The sequence below is a fragment of the Balearica regulorum genome, chromosome 2, assembly GCF_011004875.1.
Source record: "Balearica regulorum gibbericeps isolate bBalReg1 chromosome 2, bBalReg1.pri, whole genome shotgun sequence".
Classification (NCBI taxonomy): Eukaryota; Metazoa; Chordata; class Aves; order Gruiformes; family Gruidae; genus Balearica; species Balearica regulorum.
The window spans coordinates 67,125,264-67,151,970 of NC_046185.1; the positions used below are offsets into that span (position 1 = coordinate 67,125,264).

A 26,707-nucleotide genomic window follows, 5' to 3' on the forward strand; every position below is an offset into this window, starting at 1 on the left:
TTCAGAAACTGGTAAAGTATCTATAAAACCTTCAGATGTTGTATGAGATTATGCTAACTCTTTGAGAAAAAAGTAATCCCCCTGGTGCATCCACAGAGGAACGGTTCTCTACTGGACAGGGAGAGAAAGCATTCTAGTCTTTCAATACTGCAGAAAGGAGGTTTGGTGAGAAAACGCTTTGTTACTGCCCAGAAGACACAAAGCAGAACAAATTAGAAAGTGTAACTGCTTCACAGGCCAACCAACTGAAGGCAGGGCATCTAAACATGTGTGTCAGTCATGGTACCAAACAACTTTGCTTAAAATACTTGTCAATACATAATAGCATACATGCAATATATGCCTCAGACCATCATTAGTTTCAGTAGATTATCACTTAAACTTTATGAATTAGAAAAATCTACTAATACTGCTTTTTTGACTGCCACAAAAACCCAGAGTAAATCATACAACTAAAAACTTTTTACACTCTTTCTGTAATCATGAGATTTCATAAATACTGTCAATTTGGCATGTCATTAAAACATGTTTTCACACCTTCAAGTGGTTTATGGTGGGCTAAGCAATAAAGAGTTGAGCCAGAATGAAGACTAATGCACCTGTTCTGAATAAAATCTGGTGGCTCGGATCCCTTTAGAACCAGCAATAAAATTAAGCTTTCAGTACTTATGATCTTACAAGCAGGAATTGAATTCACAGTGAATTTCTAATCCCAGTAAATTTTGATTAATATCAGAAGTTTTTCCTAAATAACCACCAATGCCAACTTAATATTACTTCAAAGTTTAAAATCTCATGTAATGCAAGTGCTTTTTAATTAACAGTAGAATTTACTCTCAAAGAAAACTCTTCATAATTAGTATTTTTACAATTATTTTTGAAAGCCAAAACATTTTGCTGGTCTCAATCTTATTTTCCACCAAGGCTTCTACCCATTTTTAACAAGAGCATTGTTTTGCATACCGTATGTCTGAACATTCACCTTTTAAAGCCACTTTCTTCAAAATATTATCTAATGGCTATAGAAAAACATCGGCTGTTCGACAGCCATTATATTTTTCATTCTTTTTACAACTCAGCTCACAAGAAGATTTAGGCATCTGCAGAAAAAGGATGGAGAGCACTCAGAGTTTGTGTGCTGTCATTCAGAATTAGTGTTGATGTATTACCTCTGTCACAGCCCAGTGGTGTAAAAACTGGTCCAGATCAGTTAGGTAAAGACGGACAGGTGAAAGCTGTGTCTGGCTAATGTGTGGTTTTCCTCTAATGCCCTGGAGACTAGTCAACTCCTCTCTTGAAAACCCTAGAGAAAAAGAAGCAGTACAACAGTATCACAAAACAAGCCAAGCACTGTTCTACTTCAAAAACATCATTGACAAAAACTGTCTTTTAAATTGTCTCTAACTTTTTTTTTTTGTTAAAAGCTCTTGCTTGGTATTGTAAATTAAGTATATCAAAACACAAATTCTGGCTTCTGAAAGAAAACAAAAATGTTTGGAAAATCAATGGCATACCCATTTAAACTATAATGTGGTATTAAAAAAAACCCTGTAGGAGGCCATTGTTATGCTGCTATTCTGAACGTATATATCTTTTAAAAAAATACAATGACCCAGGTATAATGCAAGACAGTTCACTATGCGTTCACAATAACTCAGTAACCTTCTAACATAAACTCAAGGTTTAAAAAAAAAAAATAATTTGGCTAATTATTTCTAGCTAGGTATTGGATGTTTTAGTAAAACAGGACTACTGCTCCAAAACAGTCACTTTGGTTTTGCTTTCGTTTTTTCATTTATCAGTACAGCGCTCTCTTCACTGTTTTAGGAAAAAATAAAAAAGGTAATTTTTGAAAGCAAAGTAGTTGAACATTATGAATGACTGAGGTGATGAAGAAAAGACACTTTCTTTTTACCACAGGACAAGTTACTGAAAGATATTTCTCAGTAATATTATACCATTTTAACCACTGTAATTTCCCAAAGTTGCATCACCCCAGAATACAGCTATTTTTATCCGAGTAAGAATATAGTAGCAGAAATAATTCTGCTCACATGCTGACCGTGGGCAGCTCACTTCAATGTACTTTGATTACTTTATTCTGATGGAATGTTTTTAATAGCATAAGCAGGTCCACAGGAAATCCCATAGGCACTCATTTATATTGTTACGAGCCAATGAAAGGCATTTATTTAAATCTAGAAAAAAAATTTTTTTTCAAGTCATATGCCGAATTTAGGTTTTCCTCATACTTTCAAAAGAAAGTTGCTAGAATGAAAAAAAAGTATGCAAATATTCAGCCTAAATGGCAAAACACAGTGTAAAAACAGGGCATCAAAAATCAAATGAAGAGAAAAAAAAGGGAGTTTCCTATCAAAAAGTATGTAACAAGATTAGAATTACTTTCAGGAAGTACTTACTGCACCATTTATTCTAAATTAAATCCAGCAATTGACTATCAAAACAATTTTCATTTTGTTAATTCTGAATTATGACATTCACATGGATTACCTATAAGGGTTGAAAACAAGAAGCTGAAATAGTCCACATCATTCACTGAATTATCCTGCACTTGGCACTTCCAGCCTGCAAAGGATGATCTACACAAAACCAATAGCAGATAGTTTATTAAAAAACCATATAATTAAGAATTCACAACCTACCTGCACAATACAATCAATTAGCATGACTAAATTGTTAATTTTAGCATTCCTGTCTGTAACTGCTGCTGTTAGAATAGCATTTTAAATAGCTTCAAACCCAGAACTTGTTCTTTTCAAGACAAGCAATATTGAACTTTGTACCCCTACATGGGCTTAGGTTGTTAAGTTGATTAAATTACTGAGATAGCAACTTTTCATAAATACTGGTATAACCTTTAATATAGTGACGACAGCTAACACACAGTAAATGAAAGTAGTTTTACCTCCCTTACTTGGTAAAAGTCATTATATTACAAAGCTGGGCTAGATTTTTCATTATATCCACTAGTTTTAATATAGCTCTTTACATTAACAATAGATCCCATTTAAAAGCAGTTTCAGCATCTATTTTAAGCTATTGAACACAGAACTAAATTAAAAACTTGCTTTGAGATTTAGAACGTATAAAGGAGCAATATGCAAAGAGGGGAGCAAACCCGCTATCAAAGCCACCCGAAACTTCCCTTGTTAGGGGTGATCTGTAAGAAGTGGCACGCCAGCCTACTTTTTTCAAATTAGAAACCATACATGCTTGTGGAAACTCAGAGCAAATTGAGACACCACTGACCACCTAATGGTAGCATCATCCCAGTGTACTGGTACAGAACCAGGAGAAAGCCAGAAGCAAATACATCTCACCCATGCTTTCCTCAAAAGGCTGCAGCTCAGACCTACATCACAATATGCAAAATGCATATTATTCAAATTTACTTGTATGCTGCTCTTGGCACTTGTGCTGTGGACCATGGATCTTTGCTGTAAGAGATTGCTGCTTTCTGCTCTTACAATCTTGCAAAATTTCAGAGCTTCCAAACGCAATTTTCAAAGCCAACTATCTGCCTCGGATCACTTTTTTCCTAATTTCTCTCCGTTAACAGCCAAAAAGGCTTAGCTATGGGTAGCAAAATTCTGGAAAGCTGGTTTTACAGGAATTTTTTACAGCTCTATGTTTTGGGAGCAAAAATACGAAATTTGAAATAACTTTGTGCCACACACGTACATTTTGCCACCCCATGAAAATCCATTCACAATATTTCAGCATCCACAAAAATGACAGCTACGATATGCATGTGTCTGGAGCCACTCAATAAGAAATTTAAAAAAAAGGGGGGTTCAGAATTTCTTTAAATTAAAGAAAAAATTCAGGATTTAATCAGACTACTATGTAGGATAATTAATTCTAGGGAAGGGGGGGGGGAGAAAAATCACAGGTAGGTGAGAAAGAACAAAGAAAGGCTTTATTAAATCAAGCTCGCACTTCACATTATAACCTTAATGGCAAATGCCAGTTCCTAGGAGGCCTTCGGTCCTCCTCTGAGGCCTGGCTTGCTGCTTCCTTTTCTTAATCTTTCTCCCTTCATAAGGCTGCCAACACTCAGTTCTCCAGAGACAAACCCCTTCACCATGGCCAGTGGTCTTCTCCCAGGAGAAGGGAGAATTTCTTCCCTCTTTCCAAGGAGGGTCTCAGTCCGATTCATTACAGCATCAAAGAGATTTCACACTCAACTAAATCAGCAAGACGTCTCACAACCTATTTCCCTAGAGATTCTACATAAGGTGAATATTCGCACAAGAATTAGATCTATATACCAGAAGAGAGAATGAAGCCCGTGTCCTGATCGACATAGGGGAAGATCACCCTCCTATCTACTGCAAAGGTTCTATGAGATGCTAGATAAATACTTTTTAAAATTGGAGGATGGGAAGTCAATGGTAACACACTTCTCTGAGTATCATCAGATGAGGTACTAATTCACTTTTAGAATAGAAAAAACCCCACATTATTCATAGTGGAGGCTTCTCTCTTCTTTCTGCTAGTTATCACTAGCCCTGCACCAGTTCAAGAGTGAGTAAAAGTCTAAAAGGGCAGTAACAGCTGTGGAGAGAAACAGCTTCAAATGTCTTCAAGAGCAGCACATAGACCCACCTGATCTCTACTGCTCCACTTGCACTTACAGTGAAATTGAAGTCAATCCTTTGTTTTCAAGATAGAAAACGCTGAATATTCTGAAAAATCAGTTCCTAAATGTTTCATGCTGAATTCCTAGTTAGAAGGTACTTGATGTTTCACCTTTTCCTTGCCTCAATTCCTCACCTGTAAGTTGGGAAAAATATCACCTCCTCATCTCCTACAGCTGTGAAAATACTTGAGCACAACACAAAATCCCATGGGCAGGGGAATCCCTTTGTTTTCCAAATGCGACATAATACAACAGACAAAACATGGAGCCTTCTACTGAAACGGGGACAAAGCATAACATTATGTAAACATTCCTCCAGTGAGCATGATCACTCAGCACACAATGGAGGATGGAAAAAAATAACCCAAGAACATGTAATCAAAGACTAGATAAAGTTCTCACAGATATACCATAAAAAATTAAGACCAAAAGAAATGTCTTTCTAATATTTCAAATACAACCAGAACAGTATTACAGCCTAGAAAAAGTTTGTTTAAATACAAGTCTAGCCAGTTATCAATGCCTCACCTAACTCAGAACCCACATTCTATAATGCAGTTAAAGCTGCTCAATTTTGAGGTTTGCAGTCAAGGAAATCGGAAATAAGAATGCAGAACAAGAGAAATTTAATTCTAGAAAAGATGTTGGTATACTACAAATACATTTCAAATTATTGCAAAGATCTTAGTTTAATATATTATTAACACCACCATGCATAATTAAGAACCACATGCACTTTTAAAAATATGTTTTCAAGATGCTTGTAAATTACATGGTAGACATTTAACTCAAAATCTGATTTATAGGTGGAAGAGAGGCAGTAAGTTTATCATAATCTCCCTTTTTTGAATAAATTTTTACTGACAATGGGAACCCATTATCAAACTGCATATGAGTGAGACCTCTTCCAGTCAGCTAGTCCAAACCCGCATTAACTATGATGAATTATGTGTTGTAATTTCCATAAGGTTACCTGCTCTCCATGAGAACCTCTCTGCTGAGGTTTAGAATTGCACCTTTAGGTAACCTGCTCTGTACACCAAATAGGATTAAAAGAAAAGCTGAATCTAATTAACTTAAAAATCGCTGCTTCCCTTGGCATTAGCATAGCAAATATTTCTCAGTTACAGCAACTGTGCAATGTATTCCTTTTATCACTCACTGCTACTTTTTAACTCCAGACAGATCTCGCTACTTTTCTTCACGTTGTTAACCTTCAGGTTGGGCTACATCACACAGTTGCAAAATAAAACAACTGCAGCTTGTGCAGAAGTGGTTCTCTTTCAACTACAGACTCTTATCTTTGTGCTTCCTGACCTGAACTAGCTACCAGTTGATTTCTGGTTCAGGTTTAAGGTGCTGGGTTTGACTTATGTAGTCATAAGGAGTCTTTGGGTAATTTAGAGGTCTCTGGTAGAAGAACTCTGATAAATCTTGCTGCAATCATTTTAGAAATTATCCTTCCACTTGTCGTCCCGTAAAACAAACTGCTCAAATTCCAACTCAGACAGCAACTCAGACTGTGCACCTATCAAGCACAGCAAATTTTGCTTAGAATTTGGGTTGGGGTTTTTGGCTTTTTTGTTGTTGTTCAGCGATAGAATTGAAAAACATAATGAATCTCAAAAACCCCTGAGTTCGGTCTTCAAGTATTTTAAAGTAAAACAAGGAAAAGCAAATGCAAGATTCGCAGTTCTTTTGAGGCATTGACACTATCACCCTTTTGTTCATAAAAGCGAGGGTTACAGAACTCAAGGGTCTGAGGTTTCTGTTCAAGGAAACTAAAATCCAAATCTTCCACCTTCCAGGAAAGTGCTTCCACCACCATAACGGAGAATATTCTAGCACAGGGTGTTCCTGCAGCTTTACAGAATTATTTAAACATTTGCGAGCGAACAGCCTGAGAAAACTAACTTAACTTAGACTGTAGCAGGTGATCCCATATTAAAATTATTTTATCAATCATTGATCACAGATTCAAACCAAGGCCTCCCACAATTGTTTCGTTAATTCTAGGTTACAAAATCATTCTAAAAGGAGTTTCCCCTCTATTTCTCCCACTGATACTTCTGTTCCACACAGAACATGTAAATATTCATAGGCACAGCCACCAGCTGATTCACTCATTTCCTGAAAAAACCTAACTGCATTCCAGGCCTCAACTCAGTGAAAAATTAATAAAATTAATAGAATTTATTTGTATATTATTAAATTAAGTACACCGCCTCAAAATAGTTCAATGACTAAGTCACTGTGTTAGAAAACAGGAAATCAACCTCCCCTTCAGATGAAGGTAGTGAATCCAGATTTTCTGCGTCTTCTGGCAAGTGCTTTAACCACTGAGATACTACTAATATAGCGTCTTTCAAACACATCAGAATCAGAAAACTTCCCAAAGATTCTGTACACCCAGCAGACCACCAGTGCCTCCAGAAAACAAAGAAGCCACATGTAAGAAGGAAGGTCCTTACACCAAGAGATAATTTGTATAAAGGTAGTAAATGGTGGGTAGAACTAGCTGATCAGCTCAAACAGTGGAAGACAGACACCACTGGAAGTTCACAAGATCTGTCCTGGCACCTGTGCTGTTCGTCCTATTCAGGAAAACCCAGAAAGAGAGATGACAAAGTCTGCTAACAACATTCATGTTATTTAGTATGCCAAAGTACTTAGTATAGAAGCATGCAGCTAGTCAAGTCTACGCTCTCTTTTTTTTTTCTTGCCAAATCTATTCAGTCAGTTCATCTACCTACAGTCTGAAAAATGATATATCATCACCTTTCAGATGTACGTGCAATGGTTCTGCAGCTCATCAGGATACAGCTGAACCACTGTTTCTGCCTACCCAGGAGTTCAGTTAAGGCCTTGGAAATATGAGAAAGAGAAAAGTTGTTCTTCCATAATAGCCAAAATAATCACACTGCGACCAAGCATGATGATGAAGTTTTTTCCACTGCATGAAGGGCCGAGTTTTCCAACACAACTCAGGACCACAGAGGTGTGGGACAATATCCCTTAGTACTTGCGACACTTCCACTACGATGAGACACTGCATTGAAAAGTCTTTACTGATGCAGAGAAAGAGGGTAAAGAAAAGGTTTCTTCTTTCGTTCAGTTTCCTATTTTTATGACCTGTGTCATCTATAACCTCTTAACAAAGTGAATCTAATAGCCCAGAGAGCTTATCTATCAAGACAAAACTGTTCAGCTACTGATCAGCACTCATCAGGAGCAGGAGGCTTCCACAGATAGCTCCAGAGAAGGATGCATCAGTGTAAGTCAATCCCTTTCAAATTCTTCAGCACACTGCTCAGGGGTCACTGTCTGAACCCAGAAACACTGCTCTCATGAATAAAAGCACACTGGGACTACACCATACAGATATGTCTTCTAGCCAGCCTCCTCTCAGAATTGTTATGAAAGTCTCATGCTTTATATAGATACCTAGCCCCATAACTAGTAGCAGTGCCGTGTGACAACCATTTAAAATGGTACTTGCGTGCAAAAACACCTGTCAAGTACAAAGTAAAGGAACAATCATGGAATTAGCTGTTCTGGAGAGCTTGGCAAGTATGTTACAATACATCCCAAACATTCCCATTTTCTCATTCTCAGGAACTGGGTGTGTATAAATAAAGATACACACTGGAAGGAACAAAACCACATATAAGTCCTGTACTAGGACTGTTGTACCTTCAAAAATATATTTATATTTATAAAAATATAAATCATTTTCCCCCAGTGTAGGAATGTACTTGCACTACTGTAAAATGTGTTCTTTTAAAACACTAAAAAGCCACGTGCCAATATTTATCTCAGCTTTAGCATAGTTTATTTCTGTTTAGCTTTAACGAAAAATAATTTCAGTTCAACTGAAATGCAACCACTTGCAACTGCAATAAAGTATAAACTCAGGTTCTTGCATCAGCTTAATCAAATCAGTTTTGTGTTACACTGTTAACCAGGATAAGCGCCATCAGTTTTCAAACCACTTCTTGAAGCGACAGGAAATCAAGACTGTCAAACTGATGCTGAAATTGTTTAAAAAAAAAAAAAATTGAATCTTTGAATACTTCTCCAACCCTGTACTCACCTCATCCTTCGTACCAACTTAGCTCCAGGTAGCATGGGTCCTGAACATAAATTCTGAGAGCAGGTGAAGAGTTTTCCTCTTAACAGGTTACCGTAAGTAGGCAATGGTTTGTTAGTTTGAGGTTTTTATTTTAACTTTCATTATCTGTTTTGAAGGATCAAGTGTTTCCATTTGAAGATATGGCAAAATACAACAAACATCTGCAAAGAATTACCAAGGATTTGGGGAAAAATATGAACCCTATTTTAAGAAAGCAACAATTTGAGCTACGCATTGTTAAAAGTAAGCCTGTCAGCTACTCATTTGCTCCATGGTTGCACAGGTTGTCTGAAGAAAACAACTGCTTACGCATTATAAACGATAGCACAAATCAGAAGAAACATTCACTAATGAGCAAGCAGCATTTACTGACTGGTACAAATGTCAGTGCAGCAACATAATTCTTTTACCCTTGGTTAGGAATATCAAACTACAACCAACCACCTGGGGACAAATTTAGAGGGCCATGTCCTTAAACGCAAGCTTAGCCCTCACCCTCTCTCAGGTCCTAGACTTTTACATAACAGTGAGCAAGGAAAAGGAAATTTGCTGACCAGATGTGGATGAAGGAATGCACCGTAACCCACCCCGGGATCTGATTCTCAAGAACTATGGATCCTTTCTGATCTTGCAGCAAGGAAAACAGATCAATCTTTTACCCTTCATCCTCAGTGGCACCCAGTCAGGGAAATACCAGCATTCTGAAAGCACACTCTTCTCTTTAGTTTATTTTCAATAGTGCTTTAAGCATTTGTGTTACCTTTTTAATATTTTCCTCCTTCATTTGTGATTCTAAGTTGAGGGGTGTGAAAATATAGCCAGAAAAAGCACTTCACAGTGAACACAGACCTTACTATTCTCACATTTTTCTTAGCTACGCATTCATAATTACTACACCTTCCTATACATGTATGCTTTTTGATTTATTTTCTGAGATGTATCGAGTTTCCATTGTACAATTTGTAATGACTTGAAAGTGTTTTTTCTCTCTTTTTTAATAAGAACTTAGTTTATTTTGGTAAAATTTTAATTTCATTTATGTCTTCCTTATTTTAAAAATATACTGTTCCGAAATCTCTTCTATATTTCATTTGTATGAGAATTACTGTATTCAATTGCTCTATCAGTGCTGTTATTCACAATAATGGGTTATAATATCTTCTCCAGGTTGTCTCCAACTTGCCAATACTTTTGGGGAATACAACGGTTTTTTTTCTTTTTCTTGTCTACAGTAATACATTCAATAAGTCTTTAATGAAGTAGTATATAGGCTCTTTGCTACCTACATTTTGCATTCTCACTGTGCCTCCTCAAGCTATACTGTCAAAGTTTGCAGATCACATAGCTAGGATGACTAAATAAAGTAAGACTAGTATTTACTTACAAAGGAAATATCTATAGAAAACTTTAAACTCTATTAGGAGCCTATACCATCTCTGGGTAACATATTTGGAGAGACATAATTTTACACCTTATACCAAACAGATGTTAAAACGCCCATCCTACTTCTTTCTGAACACCAGATTCCTAGGGATAGCAAGAACCAACAAGCATGCCTGGCTGCTTGATGAGATGCCAGCTGAGCTCCCTCATTATTGTCTGGAAAGCAACAGAGTATTTTAAAGGCACTACTTCTTAAGGAAAAAGTCCATTTACAGTTATGACAAGTAGAATGCAAGTTACCTCCAGAGTCATCTCAAACCTGTGAAGACTAGGAACTCCTACACAATTTATGTCTCACTGGGAGAGAGTACTCAGCTTTTATTTATATGGTCCTCACCCTTCTCCTTTTCTACAGGAACAGAAACAACAACTCTTTGTAAGACCTCAACCCCATAAGAATAAGAAACAGCTGTTTGAAGCCATTGGAAATCTCATTTATGGACACTCTACTTCAAGAGACAAATGCCATAAATTAACTTCCATTGTTTTTTATCTCAGCAGTGAAATATTATCTGTCCAATTCTCTATTACAGTGAAATAATTTCCAGATACACTGTTCCAATGGATAAAAAGTTCTAAAACCGAATCATAACTATTATGCATAAAAGACACAAATAAATTGCATTTAATTACACTGAATAGGTTTTCCTTATTTGTACCTCAAGACATGTTAAGAGGAGACAGAGAACTTTTCCCGTAAAGTCAGCAATCTAACTTCCTAGTTTATATATTTGATCATAATCTCATAATCTGCATTTCTTAATCCATACTTCATAGAACAGAATACATCACAGTAAGTACTCAGATTATATATATTAGTCATCTTAAGTATCCTACCTTATACAAAAGGGAAGGAAAAAAGAAATCTGTTTGCAAGAATATCTGCCATTCAATCACCACAAAGTCACTAAGTAGCAGCAAAGAAAACCATTGAGCCTAACAAATGGCGACAAATGGTGTTCCGCTGCAACTGTTACAGTACAGATTTTGGTATGTGAACAGCAGACCTCCCTTTTGTCAGACAAACAAGACTATCTACCATATACAAGGTGAGTTTACAACATTTAATATGTTTCCATATTTGACAAAAAGATTTGCTCAAAGCCAGTCTTTTCAAAAAATCAAAATACAAGCATATGTCTCACTAGTCCTTTAAAAACCATTCTGAAGTACCCTATCTGCCCTAAAAATGTAGAAAATAGGTGTAGAGGGATTACACCAAAAATTCTTTCCAGCTCTACCTATAATACTGCTAAAGTTAATGACCTTAATTCCTAGTAGACCATCAAATGATTTAATAAATTTCTTCACTTCCTGAAGAGAACTGTCTACCTGTCCATATCCACATCCTCAAAGATGCACCAGAACTCCACCACTGAGGTAAAGTTAAGACTGGAATTTCAAACCAAAGGTCCACTTCATGCCAAACGTTACATATTCCCACCTAACACTTTAACCATTAATCTTTAATTAACAGAGCAGTATATTTGAGTATTTACCCGTTATTCCAATAACTCATGAATTAAAAATAAATACTGAAGTTAATTCTCTTAGAAATGCGGCACACTGCATCAAGACGAATGGTTTGTCTCAATATATCAATGTAAGTAGTACCACCTAAAGACCACAGAAAAATCTATCCAGTAGTTTCAATGCAAAGACTTTCTAAAATACCTCCCACACCCTTCCATTTGTCTCTAAGTTTAAGCTCATCGGAGGCTTAAATCAGAGGCCGACTTAAAGAACCGATCTCCTTCCAAGGAGCCGCAACCTCTCATTTCTGCCAGACTGAAGTCACAGATTGTTTGATTCTTTTGCTCCGCACCTTTCCTCACCTGTTTGTGTATGAACAGGAGAGGGGAGAAAGACTTATACCCCAAAACCCTGGCACACTTCCATCTCTCAAAACCCTACCTGACTGGATTTATTGAAGTCAGTTACATCTCAGGTCCCGTACAGTGCGCACAAAGCAGGCACTGGAGGAGAACAGCAGGGAAATTAAGCCAAGACAACACCTTCTGTCCCTCAGTTTCACCTGAAACTCACCAACTGTAGCAGTCCCAGTGATCCCAACAGCAGCAACAGCTGTTAGTTGGCACAGAGATCAATTAGCATAAATCTGGCCATGGTCATACCAGCTTCCAAAATGGGGTGGCTGCATTTCAGCTTTCTTTTCAGAACAGTCCTTGGCCTGTGCTCACTTGGTAAAGCTTTAGTGAACATAGACCAAAAACATGACAGGAGCCATCCTAATAATTTAACAGTATAGACAATCACCCTCCCAGGCTCATAAACCTTTCCATTATATATGGAAACAGTCAACATCACCTTCATTCTCAGCACATGGAGCCCACTGTGGCTCACTTAACAGATCCTGCAGACCACCTGGCTATTCATTTCACCATTGCAAAAATAAGAAGTGAAAGCTATTGAATGTCTTCAAAATTCATTTCTAATCAACAAAAGATTCTAAAAGTTAACATGCAATAATTATAGTTTAATGTTACCGCCTGATATCATCACAGGGCTGTGGTTTAAGCCATCTGGATACTTTACCATCTAATTTTATAGTTTACACACACACAAAAAAAAAAGCTATGAGCTTCTTGAGTTTATAATGATTGTTCCTGGAATAACTGCAACAGTCCTTATTATCGTCCATATGTACCCTCATCAAATCCACCTTAATGTAGCTTCTCCCTGGCAAAAATACATGGGTATGCATGTGCACTCTGCACGTAAAAACATACATGCTCTGCCAGTCAAGAATAATGCAGAAATAAAGGCTTTTAAACAAATTAAAAACAATTACCCAATACAGCAGTGAGCCTCTGACGCTACTGAATGCAATCTATTTAAAGCACGGCAGATAAGCAGGTGGCTTAGAAGAAAAGAAATTTATAAAGACTCCCCCTTCAGCAAATAGAACATGAACGTACTGGAAGAAAAACAGTGCCATCTACTGACAATATTGGGTTTACCCATAAACCATGACTCCCGACGGACTGATTTGTATCAGTTTCTCTATGCAAAACTATCACAATCTAAAACTACTAAAAGCATCCCATGAACCAGATTGTGCTACAGAATTGTGAAATAGACATTTTGGTACAGTGTCATTCATTTCAAAACTTGTATGTTTAACTCCGAGCACCACAAGAGCTGTCAATGATTACCAGAAGTTACCCAGCCCGACTACTTCCTCCAAGGCTTTACCTCTGCCATCCATGATACACTTTTGTCCAACCGAATTTTAAATATCTCCAGTGAAGTATATTGATATCTTTCTTCTACAAAGCCTATTCTAGTATGTATCTCTGTTTTTAGAAAATTTTGCTAGAACTCAAACCAAACATTTTTCTGACGTTTAAGGTCTGTATTTCTAATCCTGCTAAAACTGTGTTCTCCCATTCCTTTTCAGAAGCCTTTTACGCACATGGTTCCCCCTTCTTCCCAGCCTTATTTGCCTAGCAACGCCAATTTGTCAGTCATTCCCCATTATCACAATTTACAGACTACATTGTTCTTTGTCTGCTCTCCTTTAAACTCAATCCAGTTTGTCCACATCATCATCTAAAAGCAAGCCACAAAACTGGACACAATCCAGCTTTTTCTGATAAGAGCTGGAAAATTAGTTCATGTATCCTGTGTGCAATGACAGGTGGTAAAGCTCGTAAAACCCAGCTAAAGTTCAGATCTAGAAAACCTACTACTGTTTCCATAACTGTACAACTTCTTTTCTCAAGGAAAAGATACATCAGACTCTTCTGTTCTTGAGAAGTTAATATTAATTGTTAGCTATCTCCCTATCTTTGCATGTTTAAGTTGCCAATTTTAAATTTTTTTTTTAACATCCCCCTCATCAGTCACTAACATTTCTGACATCATCTTAGTTCTCTAATTCTTTAAGGCATCCTAGGATGAAGTTTTTACAATTTAAAAAAAAAAAAAATCTATGATCATGACAGTAAAAAAAAAGTCTTTTACAAAACTGATTTCACCTATATAAAGAAGTTGAGCCACAGCTGACAAAAAAGTGTCATCAATCAGCCCTTTAAAACTTGTACTACAAGTTTTTAAGTTGGCTATATAGGTGAGAAAGTATTTTCAATGCTGTTGCAGTCGCTTTGTCTATAGAAGACATGTTTCAATCTTTCCAAGGACTTGCACTATTCTCAGATGTGCTTCTAAAGAAAATTGATCAAGTTCCTGGTTTTAACACTGAATCCTCTCAATGAAGTGGGAACAGCCTTATCAAAGAAAAACAACACTCAGTCAGGAGTAGTATCTCTTGTCTAAGTTTCATCAAAACTTGTAACCTTCCAGAAGAGAGCACTGTTAGGGCTTAACAATACAAGTATAACTACGTCAGTACTTTTTTTTTTTTCTTTCCCATCTAGTTATTTCAGATTGACTTCTTGGGTAGATAATTCACAACATTTGAAGCCAACTTAGTTTAAAACATGTTACAAGTGTCATAAATTAAGAACCAAAGACTTTCTCTGCACCTTTGAAAAATGAAAAGTTGCTTCTCCTTCTCTGTTGTCAATATGTAACCTACTTTCGGTAAGAACATTGCCCTCTAGCTCTTGCATCTTCTGCCAAAAGGATCAAATGCCCACAGTCTACCTGCAGCTTTCTGATAGTCTTTAGAAAACAGCTATATTATTACTGTAAAAATCTCCCGTTAAGATCTAATAATAAAATAAGCACCTCAGTGCTTATGACTGCATTTGATTTGGTTAGTTTGCTACTGAATTTCTAGTATATGGCAAAGAACTTTTTTTTTTAAATAAAAAATGAGCTCCACCTTCCCCAAACTAGACAGAATTTCATTTTTATAGTAGCAATACATTATATATAGGATGTTATAAATTTCATCACCATCACTTCATGTTAGCCACCTTATTCACGTTATACAGCTAATATGAACAGCTTCGTATTTGACAGCATGATGTGTCATACTTTAATTAAAAAAAGTTTAAGTTCCAAAAAGCATTAAGAAAAAAAATAATTTTAAGCATAATTCATATAAGCTTAATTCCTGCTCATTTGTTTAAGGTTCAACAATATAGAGCAATGGAGAAAAGCAGCAGGAGCAAAGCAAAACGCCCTCATGGAATCCCAGCAAGCCTTCCGCTCACTCTGGTGGAACAGCAGCCTCCCTCCCTGACTTCACAGGCACACTTATCCCCTTTTCAAGCTCAGACAAAAACACCAAGCGAATGAATAATTTCTGACAAGACACTTGCCTAGCAACTATGATTTGGCTATTCAAGTGTGGTAATTATAGGAAAAGTGAGTTTTAAAAATTTGAAGGAAAGAACGGCATGAGAATACACACTGGTTGGTTATTTTTCATCACAAATAGTGTCAGGTCAAAGTATTTACAGGGGAAAGCTGCAATCAGTGACACAACAAAAGGCATCTATGATAACGTTTGGGGTAGAGGGTGCTCAACAGCACGCAGCCTTACAGGTAACTGGTATGATTTTTGTTATCAAGCATTAGAGAAAAATAGTCAGTGTAAAGACTGAGTTGAACTGAAAGGCTATGAGTAAAGTTCGGCGGAAGCATTACCTTTCTTCTTGCATGCTACACTGATTTTTTTGTGCAAGCCAGTAAGAGAGTTCAGGCTTAACAAATAAGCGTTCACTTTTCCCCCCCGCCCCCTTGGGTCGTTACAGTAAAGTAAGAAGGCCGTTCAGCGTTGTACCTCATGTGCAGTATGCCGATGAGCGTGGCCGCCAGGTCGGAGGAGATCCTGCCCATGATGCAGCAGCGGCTGAGGCAGGCGAGCAGGCGGGCGGGCAGGCAGGGCAGGAAGTACACCAGCTGCACCAGCCGCCGCTGCGCCTCCGCCGGCAGCAGGACCAGGGTGCCATCTAGCGGATCTGCCGGCACACGGACACGGAATCACCGCGCTGGCACCGCCAGGTATATTTAAACACACAAAACCCGCCGCTGCGCTCCGCAACGATCCCACTCCGTTTCAGCCCTTACTATAAGGCACTGGACCAACCTCCGCTCCCGCCCCACGCACACAGACTTTACAGACGTTGCAACTTCCCTGCCAAGTGGCAGGCAAACTTCCATTATGCTCTAGTGTAAAACTCTTACCATAGATTCGAGCAGCGGTGGCTTGTAAACTTTGCAGTAATTCCTTGTTTGAACGAGAAGCAGCGGAATGAATGATATCAATCAGCTGATTCGAAAGCTCAGGGTTTCTCAAGCCAAGCAGAGCGAGCTGCTGGGGTAAGCCAGCCAACCAACGAGATAAAACTTTACTTCGACTTCTAAAGAAAGAGGGAAAATTAGTTGGGGAAAGACAAAAAACAAACCACAAAACAACAAAACCCACACAAACTTACTCTTTCCTGTCTTGACTAAATTGCTTTAATGTCAGTTTCAATTAAAATACAATAAACTGCAATACTGTGATTGCTGAGACTATGTCACACATTAGTGTGCTACTAGGGTTACATCAGAAGTATTTGCTTGATCCATAGGGTTCCACTGCATATTTTCAGCTCTTTCAGAAAGTATTGCCATGAACCGACTGTATGCTGGCAAAGCAACTTTTCTATTTATCGTTAGTTTTATCAATTTATATTTAATGAGTTATGAGTCAGGCTAAAAAGCCAGGAGATTACTACACCCTGAACTATACTGAACCCCCCCAACCAAGCTGCTACTATTTTACACTAGACATCAGCAAAGGTGTAACTGAATTCAAGAGTCTTGTTCCTTGTCAATTCAGATACATCTTAAAGCAGAATGAAAAACCAGAACTGGTTGCTTTAAATAGGAGTTGATAACATTGGTTTACTTTCTTTCCCTGTTCAAGTGCTACAGTAAATCAACTATTTATGTCAACTGTAATCAAGTTTTTCCCCCCACCCCAAGATCCAAACCCCTTTTTTGTTTTTCAAGCAGAGTTTCATTTCTTAACCAGGAGCAATGATTTGAACAACAAAAAACCTAGCAATATTAAAAATGAGATTTTAAAAGGTGTTCAAAACAAAGTCTGTATTTACTTTTTTCTCCCTGAAGAAATTAACTTCGGTGATTGAAGACTACTGTTTTCCCTTTATTTTATTATATTTCTCTTTATATTACTTATAAAAAATACTGAATTACTGTAATGAAGATTTTCAGGTAGGTCTTTTACTAACACTTTCCAAATTCTAAAGCAAATTTTTAAAGTGCTATTTAATAGTTCACACTAATTAAAGTAAGGATTCCTGAATCCCAGTTATAGTTTTACCACTGGATTCCTACGGCATTCAGGCAGATTGCTTCAAACTTGGCTCTCCTAAGGTTCTACTATTAAGATACTTTCTTAACAGATCTGCTGCCTCCGTATATTCAAAACTACACCAAAAACTTTAGGGACCGAACCAAATCCCTACTCTATGCACAAGCCATACAGAGCTAACACAGTCATTTATGTTGCCCTGAACATCAAAACAGGTCATTACTAAGCTGCACGCTCCAAATGTAGAAAGCACAATAGAAAGAAAGCATGAAGGAAAACTAGAAGAATCATTTAGTTGAATTTGCAGGATTAGCAATTAGAAAAGGAAACCTGACATTAAAAAAATCAGAATGAAGAAATGCCAAGAGATAAACTTTCTACCATGACTTTTTAACGCAGAACTGAACATCAAGCTCCCTACTTCAAAATTTAATGGTTGAGCCCTCAACATTTTACAGTATAGCTCCACTAAACTCCTAATTTGCTCCTGCCAAAGCCAGATGCAGCATTACAGGTATGGCCTCACCAGTACTGACCAAAGACAGATAGGAATTTCAGTCAATCTGCAGGCCACGTTCCTCCTAAAGTATCCCACGAGGGTTTGCCTTACACTCGTAGTGGGAATGCACAGTTCATTTACATTCAGCTTGGCATATACCATAACCCCCAGTTCCTCTTCTTACTATTGCTGCTGCTCAGCAAGCAAGGTATTAAGAAAGTGAACTGTGTCAAACACTCTCCCCTTGTCTATGCAGCCAGTCATTCATCACAGACGGTTATCGTACTGGTAAAGCATGATTTGCTCTTATATACATCCCAACTTGTTCCTGACAACCTGCTTGTCCCTCACATGTTCAGAAATTAATTCCAAGCCAGGAGGCTGCATAATCTTTCCAGGGCCTGAGCGGAGGTTCATCATCCTGAAATTCCCCAGATTCTCTTCAAGACAGGTTACTAACGGTCTTTTTCCAGTCACACAGAACCTCCCCACAGTCACCATGGTTTTTCATGGATGACAAATGACAGCCTCACTTTCACATGAGACAACCTTTTCGACCTCCCTGCATACCTATCTGGGCCACGGATTTCACTGCATTCAGCTGACCAGATTCTGCACTTGCTAAATTTAAAGAGGCTTTTATTTACATAAGATCTTAATTGTCCTGCTGGAACATCTAGCTTTCTATTGACTTTATCCACTCTCAAGCAAGCACAACTGAGGTGTTTCAGTGAATTTAAACATCAGTGGAAGGAATTCATAGCTTAGGTTACCCCTGCCTGCAGCTCTTAGAATTTGGGCTTTCTTGGGCATAAATAACTACAAATTAAGTCAGCTGAATGAGGTATCAAATGATCTTGTTCAAACATTATAATACTTCCATGTATCTTCTGCTACAATTTACCATCTTAAAAATTTACACTTGCTTTTTTTCCACAACCTTAGTACATATACTACAGCATATAGAAGGGGAAAGATCAATCATAGGATTATTGTTTGAAACTGCCTGGTTCAATTTTACATTTAAAAAAATCCTGTTAGTAACAAAGTGCACCAATTTTTATTTTGCACAAATACATCTCTTCCTTCTTCAACCATTCCCTGAGGTAATCCAGTTCTTCTGGTTTATTTCTTATTTCCTCTGTTCAGCTAATGCTCCTGAACTATATGTCACCAGAAAGTTTATACTGGCACGCTCCTGCTTTGTGTGCTGGTCGTTAATAAGATGAAGTTCAGCGTCAAAAGAGCTCTGAGGAACTGCATAAGCAGACTCTCTCCAGTTTTACCACTCCCACTGTTGTCACCTACATACTGTACTCCATTGTACACACTCCTATTCTTCAAGTGAGATGCCATCTTTTATACCAAATCCAGATTGCATTACCTGCCTTTAAAGGTAATAGTCAAAGTTCTTACTATGTGCATTTTCACACACCAGTTCTCTCAGGTTTCTGGAATAAAATTTACCTAATTCTCTTCTTTTACATTAATTTGGCAACATTCAACTCAATCTTGTTTATAGCACTGTTGTTTGCATATCTGAGGACTCTGGCCATCCCTTGTGTTTGACACGAATCATAATTATCTTACTGAAAAATGTGACAAGGTATTATTTATATTGAAGGTCAACTTGTAACCTAATTTCAGACCCTCTTCTTCCCTTATCCTATAGTGTAATTGTTAAGAAGCTTTTGCTATTTTCACATCCTATGAAAAAAAAAAAAATCAGCTTGACATTTAGAATTGCTATTCCTAACCTACTTGTCAGAAAAATAAGAATGAAACCGGTTCGCTTATCAATTCCTTTTTTCCTAGTCTGTATAAGTGCTGTTTACCATAAACACTCCCTAAAAGCTGGTCAGGAAACAGCAAAAAAACCTTGGACAAGCTCTTCCCTCACCTAAGACAAATTTTTATTTATATTTATGACTTGATTCTCCAGGCCTCCTTCCACATTCCAATCAATTGGTCTGTTCATACTTCAGGAAACTTCACTAATTAGTTTTTTTTCTTTCCTTTAAATGTCTTCAATGCGGAGCTTTAAAACTTGACAACCCCCATTATAGACCTGCTTTTATTTATCCTTTCTAGCTCCAGCTGAAACAATCCTATAGACCAATCCCTGTCTTTCACAGGCTACAATTTCCATGACACCTTGGCTTATCAAATCAAGTATCATTTATAAACCAAAAGCATTTCATCAGCTTACTACTAAAGTGATGATTACATGAAAGAAGCTGCTGAGTGCAAATCAAAAAGTTGAAAGTAGGTCTTTGTGTCAACCAGAGTAGCATAATGATGATAAAAATTATTTTGTTTTCAAAAGACCTGACAAAATCCCACACAAAAAAAAAAAAAAAAAAAAAAAAATCACCAAAATCCCTCCCTTAGTTTTTAAGGAAACTAAGTATCCATGACATAACAGGGAAGGGCCTTGCATAGACAGATGGTGTTTAACAGTAGGAAAAGCCTGGAGAAAAGACAACTGAAGTGGGTGAGGTAGAGGTAGGCTCAACAGAGGTCTCAAAACACTTGACATGTACGTGGTGGATGGGAATAAAGTGTTTGCTTTCTCTTCCCACAGAAGAAGTGGGTGCTGGTATCAAATGAAGCTAGAAAAAGCCAGGATCAAAAAAAAAAAAGCCAAAAGAAGCTGGTCTTCAGACAGCTGAGCTTTGTCACTCCTTGCCAGAGGATGCTGCAGTTGCTCTTGATTTAGACCGATCCAATGAATGACCAGAAAAGCTCATGGAAAAGATATCCACTGAGTGATACTAACACACAGAAGTTCTACTCAGTGAGGAAGTACAGGCTTCAAATGGTTGGAAGCTTAGAGCACCATGGAAAAGTAATTTTTGCCTTCTTCCTATAGCATCTCACATAGGTCAGTATTGAAGGCAGGCTGTGAGGCTAAATAGCCTTTTAAGTCTCTACCAGCATATATATATATGCATGTGTATACATACATACACACACTGTATATGCATATATACACACACAAGGGCTACGCATACGTGTGTAGCAATTAAAGGTGAAGATAAGTAACATCCAGACCAAAATATTAATTCTGAACCTTGTAATTAATCAATCAAGTTTTCTTTCACAGGGCTCCTACCCGGCCTTTGAATCAGATACACCTAAAAAATAAACAGTTTCACTTAAATGTCCTTGGAAAATGTTCCAACACAAATTCTGCTCCTCTTAGGCTGCTCTTGACAAGCTTCTCAGAAAATAAGAAATAAAAAAAATAAGATGAGGAGAGCAGTCACAGGAGGGCTGGAGGAGCTATGACGTCAAACTGAATGGAACAACACGAATGTCTTCCAGGATCTACTGCACAGTCTGTATCTTGAAGAAATGGAAGAAACACCACTTGTTTCTAAAGGAAAGAAATGGATCAGTACAGTACACAAACATTATGTCATCTTAAAATGTCTTGTCAGACAAGTACAACTATCCTTTTTGTAAAGAATTTTTGAGATTTCATCCTTCTGTCACTACCATGTCACAATTCCATGTAGGAGACTCAGAGGAACAGCAGGAAAACTACTGCTATTTGTGATGTCTAAAGATAGAAAGTTAAAGCTTTCTAGATAGATGATCACATGAAACTGGATGAGAAGCTCAAGACTTCCAGGTAAGTACAAACAACAGTGGTTAGCTAACCTCAGGGAAACTAGTCAGTATAAAAAAAGATCTCTTTTTCATTCTGGGTGAAAAGAGGAGGAAAATGGGATATTCCCTAGACTCTTTCCTGTCTTTGAAATTCCCGATACATTTTACAATGTTCATGGGGTAGCATTAGATATTTCTGGCTGTAGATCTAATTATGTGTAGCAGGCAATACCAGAGTACAAGACTTAACAAAGCAAAGGAGTTGCAGAAAAGAACGGTCTTCCCAAAGCTTGACTTCTGCTAGTGAATACCAGTACTTCTGGGGGCCCTGGTTTGATTCCTTCCCAGTAGCAGAAACAGGTATCATGGGTATGATCTTATGTCCCTTTGCAGTTCTAAACCGAGATAGGATTAAGGCAGCCTGAACTGTGTTGAAGGATTTTATGTAGCTGGAACCAGATGACTTGGCTGAAAAATACATTCTGGAAAAGTTAAGACTTGGAGACAATTTGGACAAATCTTATGATGAAAAAGTGTAACAGCAGCAATATAAAGAATGATGTCCTTACTTGAAGAAAGTCAGATATCTAATAGATGCATGAAACTGGGAACCCAAAGGACAAGAACATTTTCTTAAACCTAGTCTTTGTAGAATTACACACCCAAAACAATAGAAAAATACTTTTCTTAAAGAAAATAAGTATAAAAAGCTAGACATGGACTACCAGAAGCACCAAAGGCACTAAGTCACAAGTCCACGACCTCACACTGAAGTAATGGAAGGGCTCCATGGCTACAGCTGCACAATCTTGACACATCTTCTGACTACTATGCAGCCTAACAATGAGCTTGCAGCAATGTACTTCAAGTTAAATTTTACATCATTAAGATCTACCTAGTACTTATGTTAAGGAAAAAGGACAACTGAGCTAATACACATCTCAATTTCACAACGCACAGAGAACCTAAATTTCAGTGACACAGTGCCAAAACAGATTCAGAATGAAGTTTTATAGTATCTACATAGAAATTCAGTTTTCTAACTTTTAAAATAAACATACTGTGTTGAAATTAGAAAGAATAATGGGGTTTACCTGATTCTTTGAGTCCTCAAATCTTCTTTTTGGTAAACTCTGCTAAAAAATTTCAAAAGCAATGTACGAACAGGAAAGAGGAGATTCCTTTGCTGGTATAATGTGTATACTGCTTTTATCAAGGGTTCTGTTGCCACTAGAAAGAAAACATATGAAAATCTGAAGTAGTGCTTCTTCTGATTTTATACATACACAGAAGAGCTACAATCTGTATATGCAACTATGTACATTTAACTCTACAGGGAAGTATGAAAATGTTTTAAAACAACTACTGGGATAGACTTCTAAACCATTGAAGCATCACCTTCCTGTGCAGTTTGTGAAAGAGCCACATGAATGGAGACCCCACGTAAGTGAAAAACTTCACAGATATTCTTGAGACAAGGCAGTGAACAGGTTGCAACATAGCTGAGAACCAATAAATTTCCACTGCTATCTTCCACATCCTCTTCCCCTAGTGCAGTAATGCCACATCAATCTTCTCCTTTACTCACCCAAACCTCACTGCCATGGTGCCTTCAGTTCTCTCTATACCATCTGCCTCTCCCTGCCACACACACCAGCCATATCAGCTCTCCATGTCTTTGAATCAGCTGGCTCCAAATCACATTTGCTGATTAACCAGAAAATACATACCTTGAGAGGCTATTGGTAAGCAACTACAGAGAGAACTGCTAAACTCGCACTGCAACCTTTTCTTCTCTGAAGCTCTCGTCAGCTGTATATTATCACCAGACTTAAAACAATGTATGAAAGTGCTACCCTTATGTCAAAGTTTGCTAAAACCAGTCAGCAAGTGCAGAGTTATAGCACACAGAGAAACGGACCAAGCATTTTCTTTGGAAATCAGAATAAACAACTGGAAGTGTGGGGAAAAAAAAAAAATCATACAAATATCTGAATTCAGAGAAGACAAGCCTGAAAAGAATGGGGAAGCATCTGAAAAGTTAAGAAATATATGAAGGGTATGAGACTTGATTCAATTTGCCTCAGAAGAGCTTGGGGTCCAGAAATGAATTCATTTCTGTCAAGATATACATAAGTAGCAGCAATCATTTCATTATCTTCATAAACCAAGACTGGGAAACCTTTGTCTTTCCACTCAGGTGTACACAGCAGTCTTAGTAAGTTATGTATTCAAAAACAGATATAATTTTGTGTTCCACACTGAACAGAGCTACTTCTGCCCACAGCTACAAGAATGCTCCATCCTAAAAATGATTCCAGATCCAGTCAGGGGCTGCTCTTCATCAGTAAAACACTTATCAGGGAACATATTTAAGTTATCATATAGGGATTCTCACTAAAACACACACTACAAAAAGCACTTGAAACGGGTCATACTCAAGCGTAACGCAGGGAGTCATTTAGAAGTTGAAATCTAACATATTTGTCAACAGAAAAATACATCAAATATTAGAATGGATTTAAATTAAGATAAATTACTAAGTTCGTTGCATCAGGAGCATCAACTTACTCAATTCATATACTCTTCAGGTAGAGATTCGTATTGGACAGCATTTCTAAAACAGAACACTTGCTTATTCTTAACTGAGTAACAATTAAACCTTTATGTAGTTTTTAGCTAATTGATGAACTGTGAACTTAAACAGAATAAGAAATAAATATTCTAAGTGTGTAGAACATTCAGCCACCTTCCAATAAGTTTCTGTGGCACATTCAGTAAAGCAGATCCTGCTAGTTGAATTGCGTCATATGAACATGATGAGTTTAAAAACAGAAGCAATTTAAAAACGTATTCTTAAAAGGTAGTACTTAAAAGGTCCACATTATACAGACTTCCAAAATGCAGCCAAAGTCTTCATGATTTTTAACTGGCAGATGGCAAGCCTCCTTCTGAAGTACCTGAGTGTGCTCTCTTCGTTACTCGAAGAAAAGTTATCAAAAATGCATCTAGTAGGCAAGCTGCTGCTAAAGTCATACCTGAGAGATCCAAGAAAGGAGCTGACCTCCTAATTACAGAGAGCAGATCCAGAGTTTGATCTTAAACAACAGAGAGAAATCTTCAGATGTCACAGCTCAAAGCTCTTCTAGACGTCCACAAAAAAAGGTGCATTTCACCCCAGCATAAATAGCTACTCAAAATAGGCAATTCTGAAAAATGTGACTGCAAAGATACCACCGTGCTATTGTGGCATAATGCACAGGAGGTTGACGATGGTCTTTCTTAATCTCTCATTCATCAGCTCTTTGTTTTTTCCATCTAAATTTCCGCTCTTTTGATTTCCATTGCGTTCTAAAAAAAATTTTATTGTAATGATTCTTTTTTTTTTTTTTTTGCACTGTCTTCCAAAAAAGACATACCCTTCCAGGCCTTTAATCTCAATGTCAGATATGTTTTAAACAATTCAGAGTTATTTTTTTTGTATGTACCATCTTTTGCAGTATCATTTGACACAATAAAGTTCAGAATTTCTAGAGCACCATCAAATTAAAAAAAAAAAAACAAACCACCACAACATCAAGGAAGGAAGCTTTTCTTCCTCCACAGAATCACACAGTAGTTGAGGTAGGAAGGGACCTCTGGAGATCATCTGGTTCAACACCCCTGCTGAAGCAGGATCACCTAGATCTGGATGCCCACAACCATTGTCCAGACAGCTTCAGAATATCTCCAAGGATGAAGACTCCACAACGTCTCTGGGCAATCTGTGTCAGTGCTTGGTCACCCTAACAGTGAAAAAGGGTGTTCCCGATGTTCAGACAGCATCTCCAGGGTTTCAGTTTGTGCCCATTGCCTCTTGGTCTTGTCACCGGACACCACTGAAAAGAGCCCGGCTCCTTCTTTGCACCCTCCCTTCAGATATTTAAACACATTGATGAGATGCCCCCTGAGCCTTCTCTCCTCCACACCAGTCCCAACTCTCTTAGCCTTTCCTCATAGGAGAGATGGTCCAGTGTATTCACCATCTTTGTGGCCCTTCGCTGCACTCTCTCCAGTGTGTCCATGTCTCTCTTGTATTGGGGAGACCAAAACTGCACACAGCATTCCAGGTGTGGCCTCACCAGTGCAGAGGAGAAGGGAAGGATCACCTCCCTTAACCTGCTGGCAACACTCCTCCTAATGCAGCCCAGGACACCACTGGCCGCCTTTGCCACAAGAGCCCATTGCTGCCTCATGTTCAACGTGGTGTCTGCCAGGACCCCCTGGAATACTGGATATTGGAAATATCCAATAGAATATTGGAAAATATTGTACAGCTGCTTTCCAGCTGGTCAGCCCCCAGCACATACAGATGTATGGGGTTGTTCCTCCCCAGGTGCAGGGCTTCTCTTTGTTGAGCCATCAGCCCATTTTTCCAGCATGTCAAGGCTGTATTTCCTCTACAGCTAGTAAATGAACCATAATCTGACATCTAATCAAGCTTTTAGTACTGCACAAGGATTATCTTGAAGGGATAAGTTGTCCACACAAACAGATACAGATTCATGAGGTAAAGATATTCCTACTTGCAGTGAAATTCCTGAACCTTTACAGGATCATCAGACAAGATTCATACATATTAATCTTTTGGAATTAAATTTCAACTTTTTTTAAGCTTATTTATTTTCCACATTCCTGAGGAAAATTATTGCACTACAATGGCCACTTTAGTTAGAAAAACACCACCCATTATCCACTATTTGGTAAATGTGGTAGACAAAAGAAAAATCAATGTTTCATTACAAGGAAAAGCACGAAGTATCTGATGTAACAGTCTAACAATAGTTTGGAAACTATTTCCTGAGTAGTAACTCTTCTGCTTTAGCTCAGCTGGTAAAACAGGCACATCTCTGACTGGACTATTATATGCCTTCAACAGGAAGCTAAATTTGGAGTGCAGACAGGAGTGATTACTTACTGTCTTTGTCACTGGGGACATAGGAATAGACAGATTCCTAATTAAAATGGATTTGGAAGGAGATACAACTAACTACCAAAATATATTTGAGGGACGTTTGACATCTTTTCATCTTACAACACTAACAATAAAACCTGCTG

The 26,707-nt window shown here is 37.8% G+C and overlaps 1 protein-coding gene across 3 annotated transcripts in view; it reads right to left on the minus strand.

Moving 5' to 3' along the window:
• Positions 1 to 26,707, minus strand: part of TEX10 (testis expressed 10) — a 59,891-nt gene that overhangs the window by 16,522 nt on the left and 16,662 nt on the right. For 2 of the 3 annotated variants that reach the window (XM_075744594.1, XM_075744595.1), the window contains exons 8-12: positions 22,705 to 22,840; positions 16,359 to 16,534; positions 15,955 to 16,132; positions 2,512 to 2,600; positions 1,170 to 1,303 (exon numbers count right to left, since the gene is read on the minus strand). In XM_075744594.1, coding sequence (XP_075600709.1) covers positions 1,170 to 1,303; positions 2,512 to 2,600; positions 15,955 to 16,132; positions 16,359 to 16,534; positions 22,705 to 22,840 — 713 coding nt within the window. The remainder of the gene's footprint in view (positions 1 to 1,169; positions 1,304 to 2,511; positions 2,601 to 15,954; positions 16,133 to 16,358; positions 16,535 to 22,704; positions 22,841 to 26,707) is intronic. The other variant, XM_075744596.1, reaches the window with a different exon arrangement.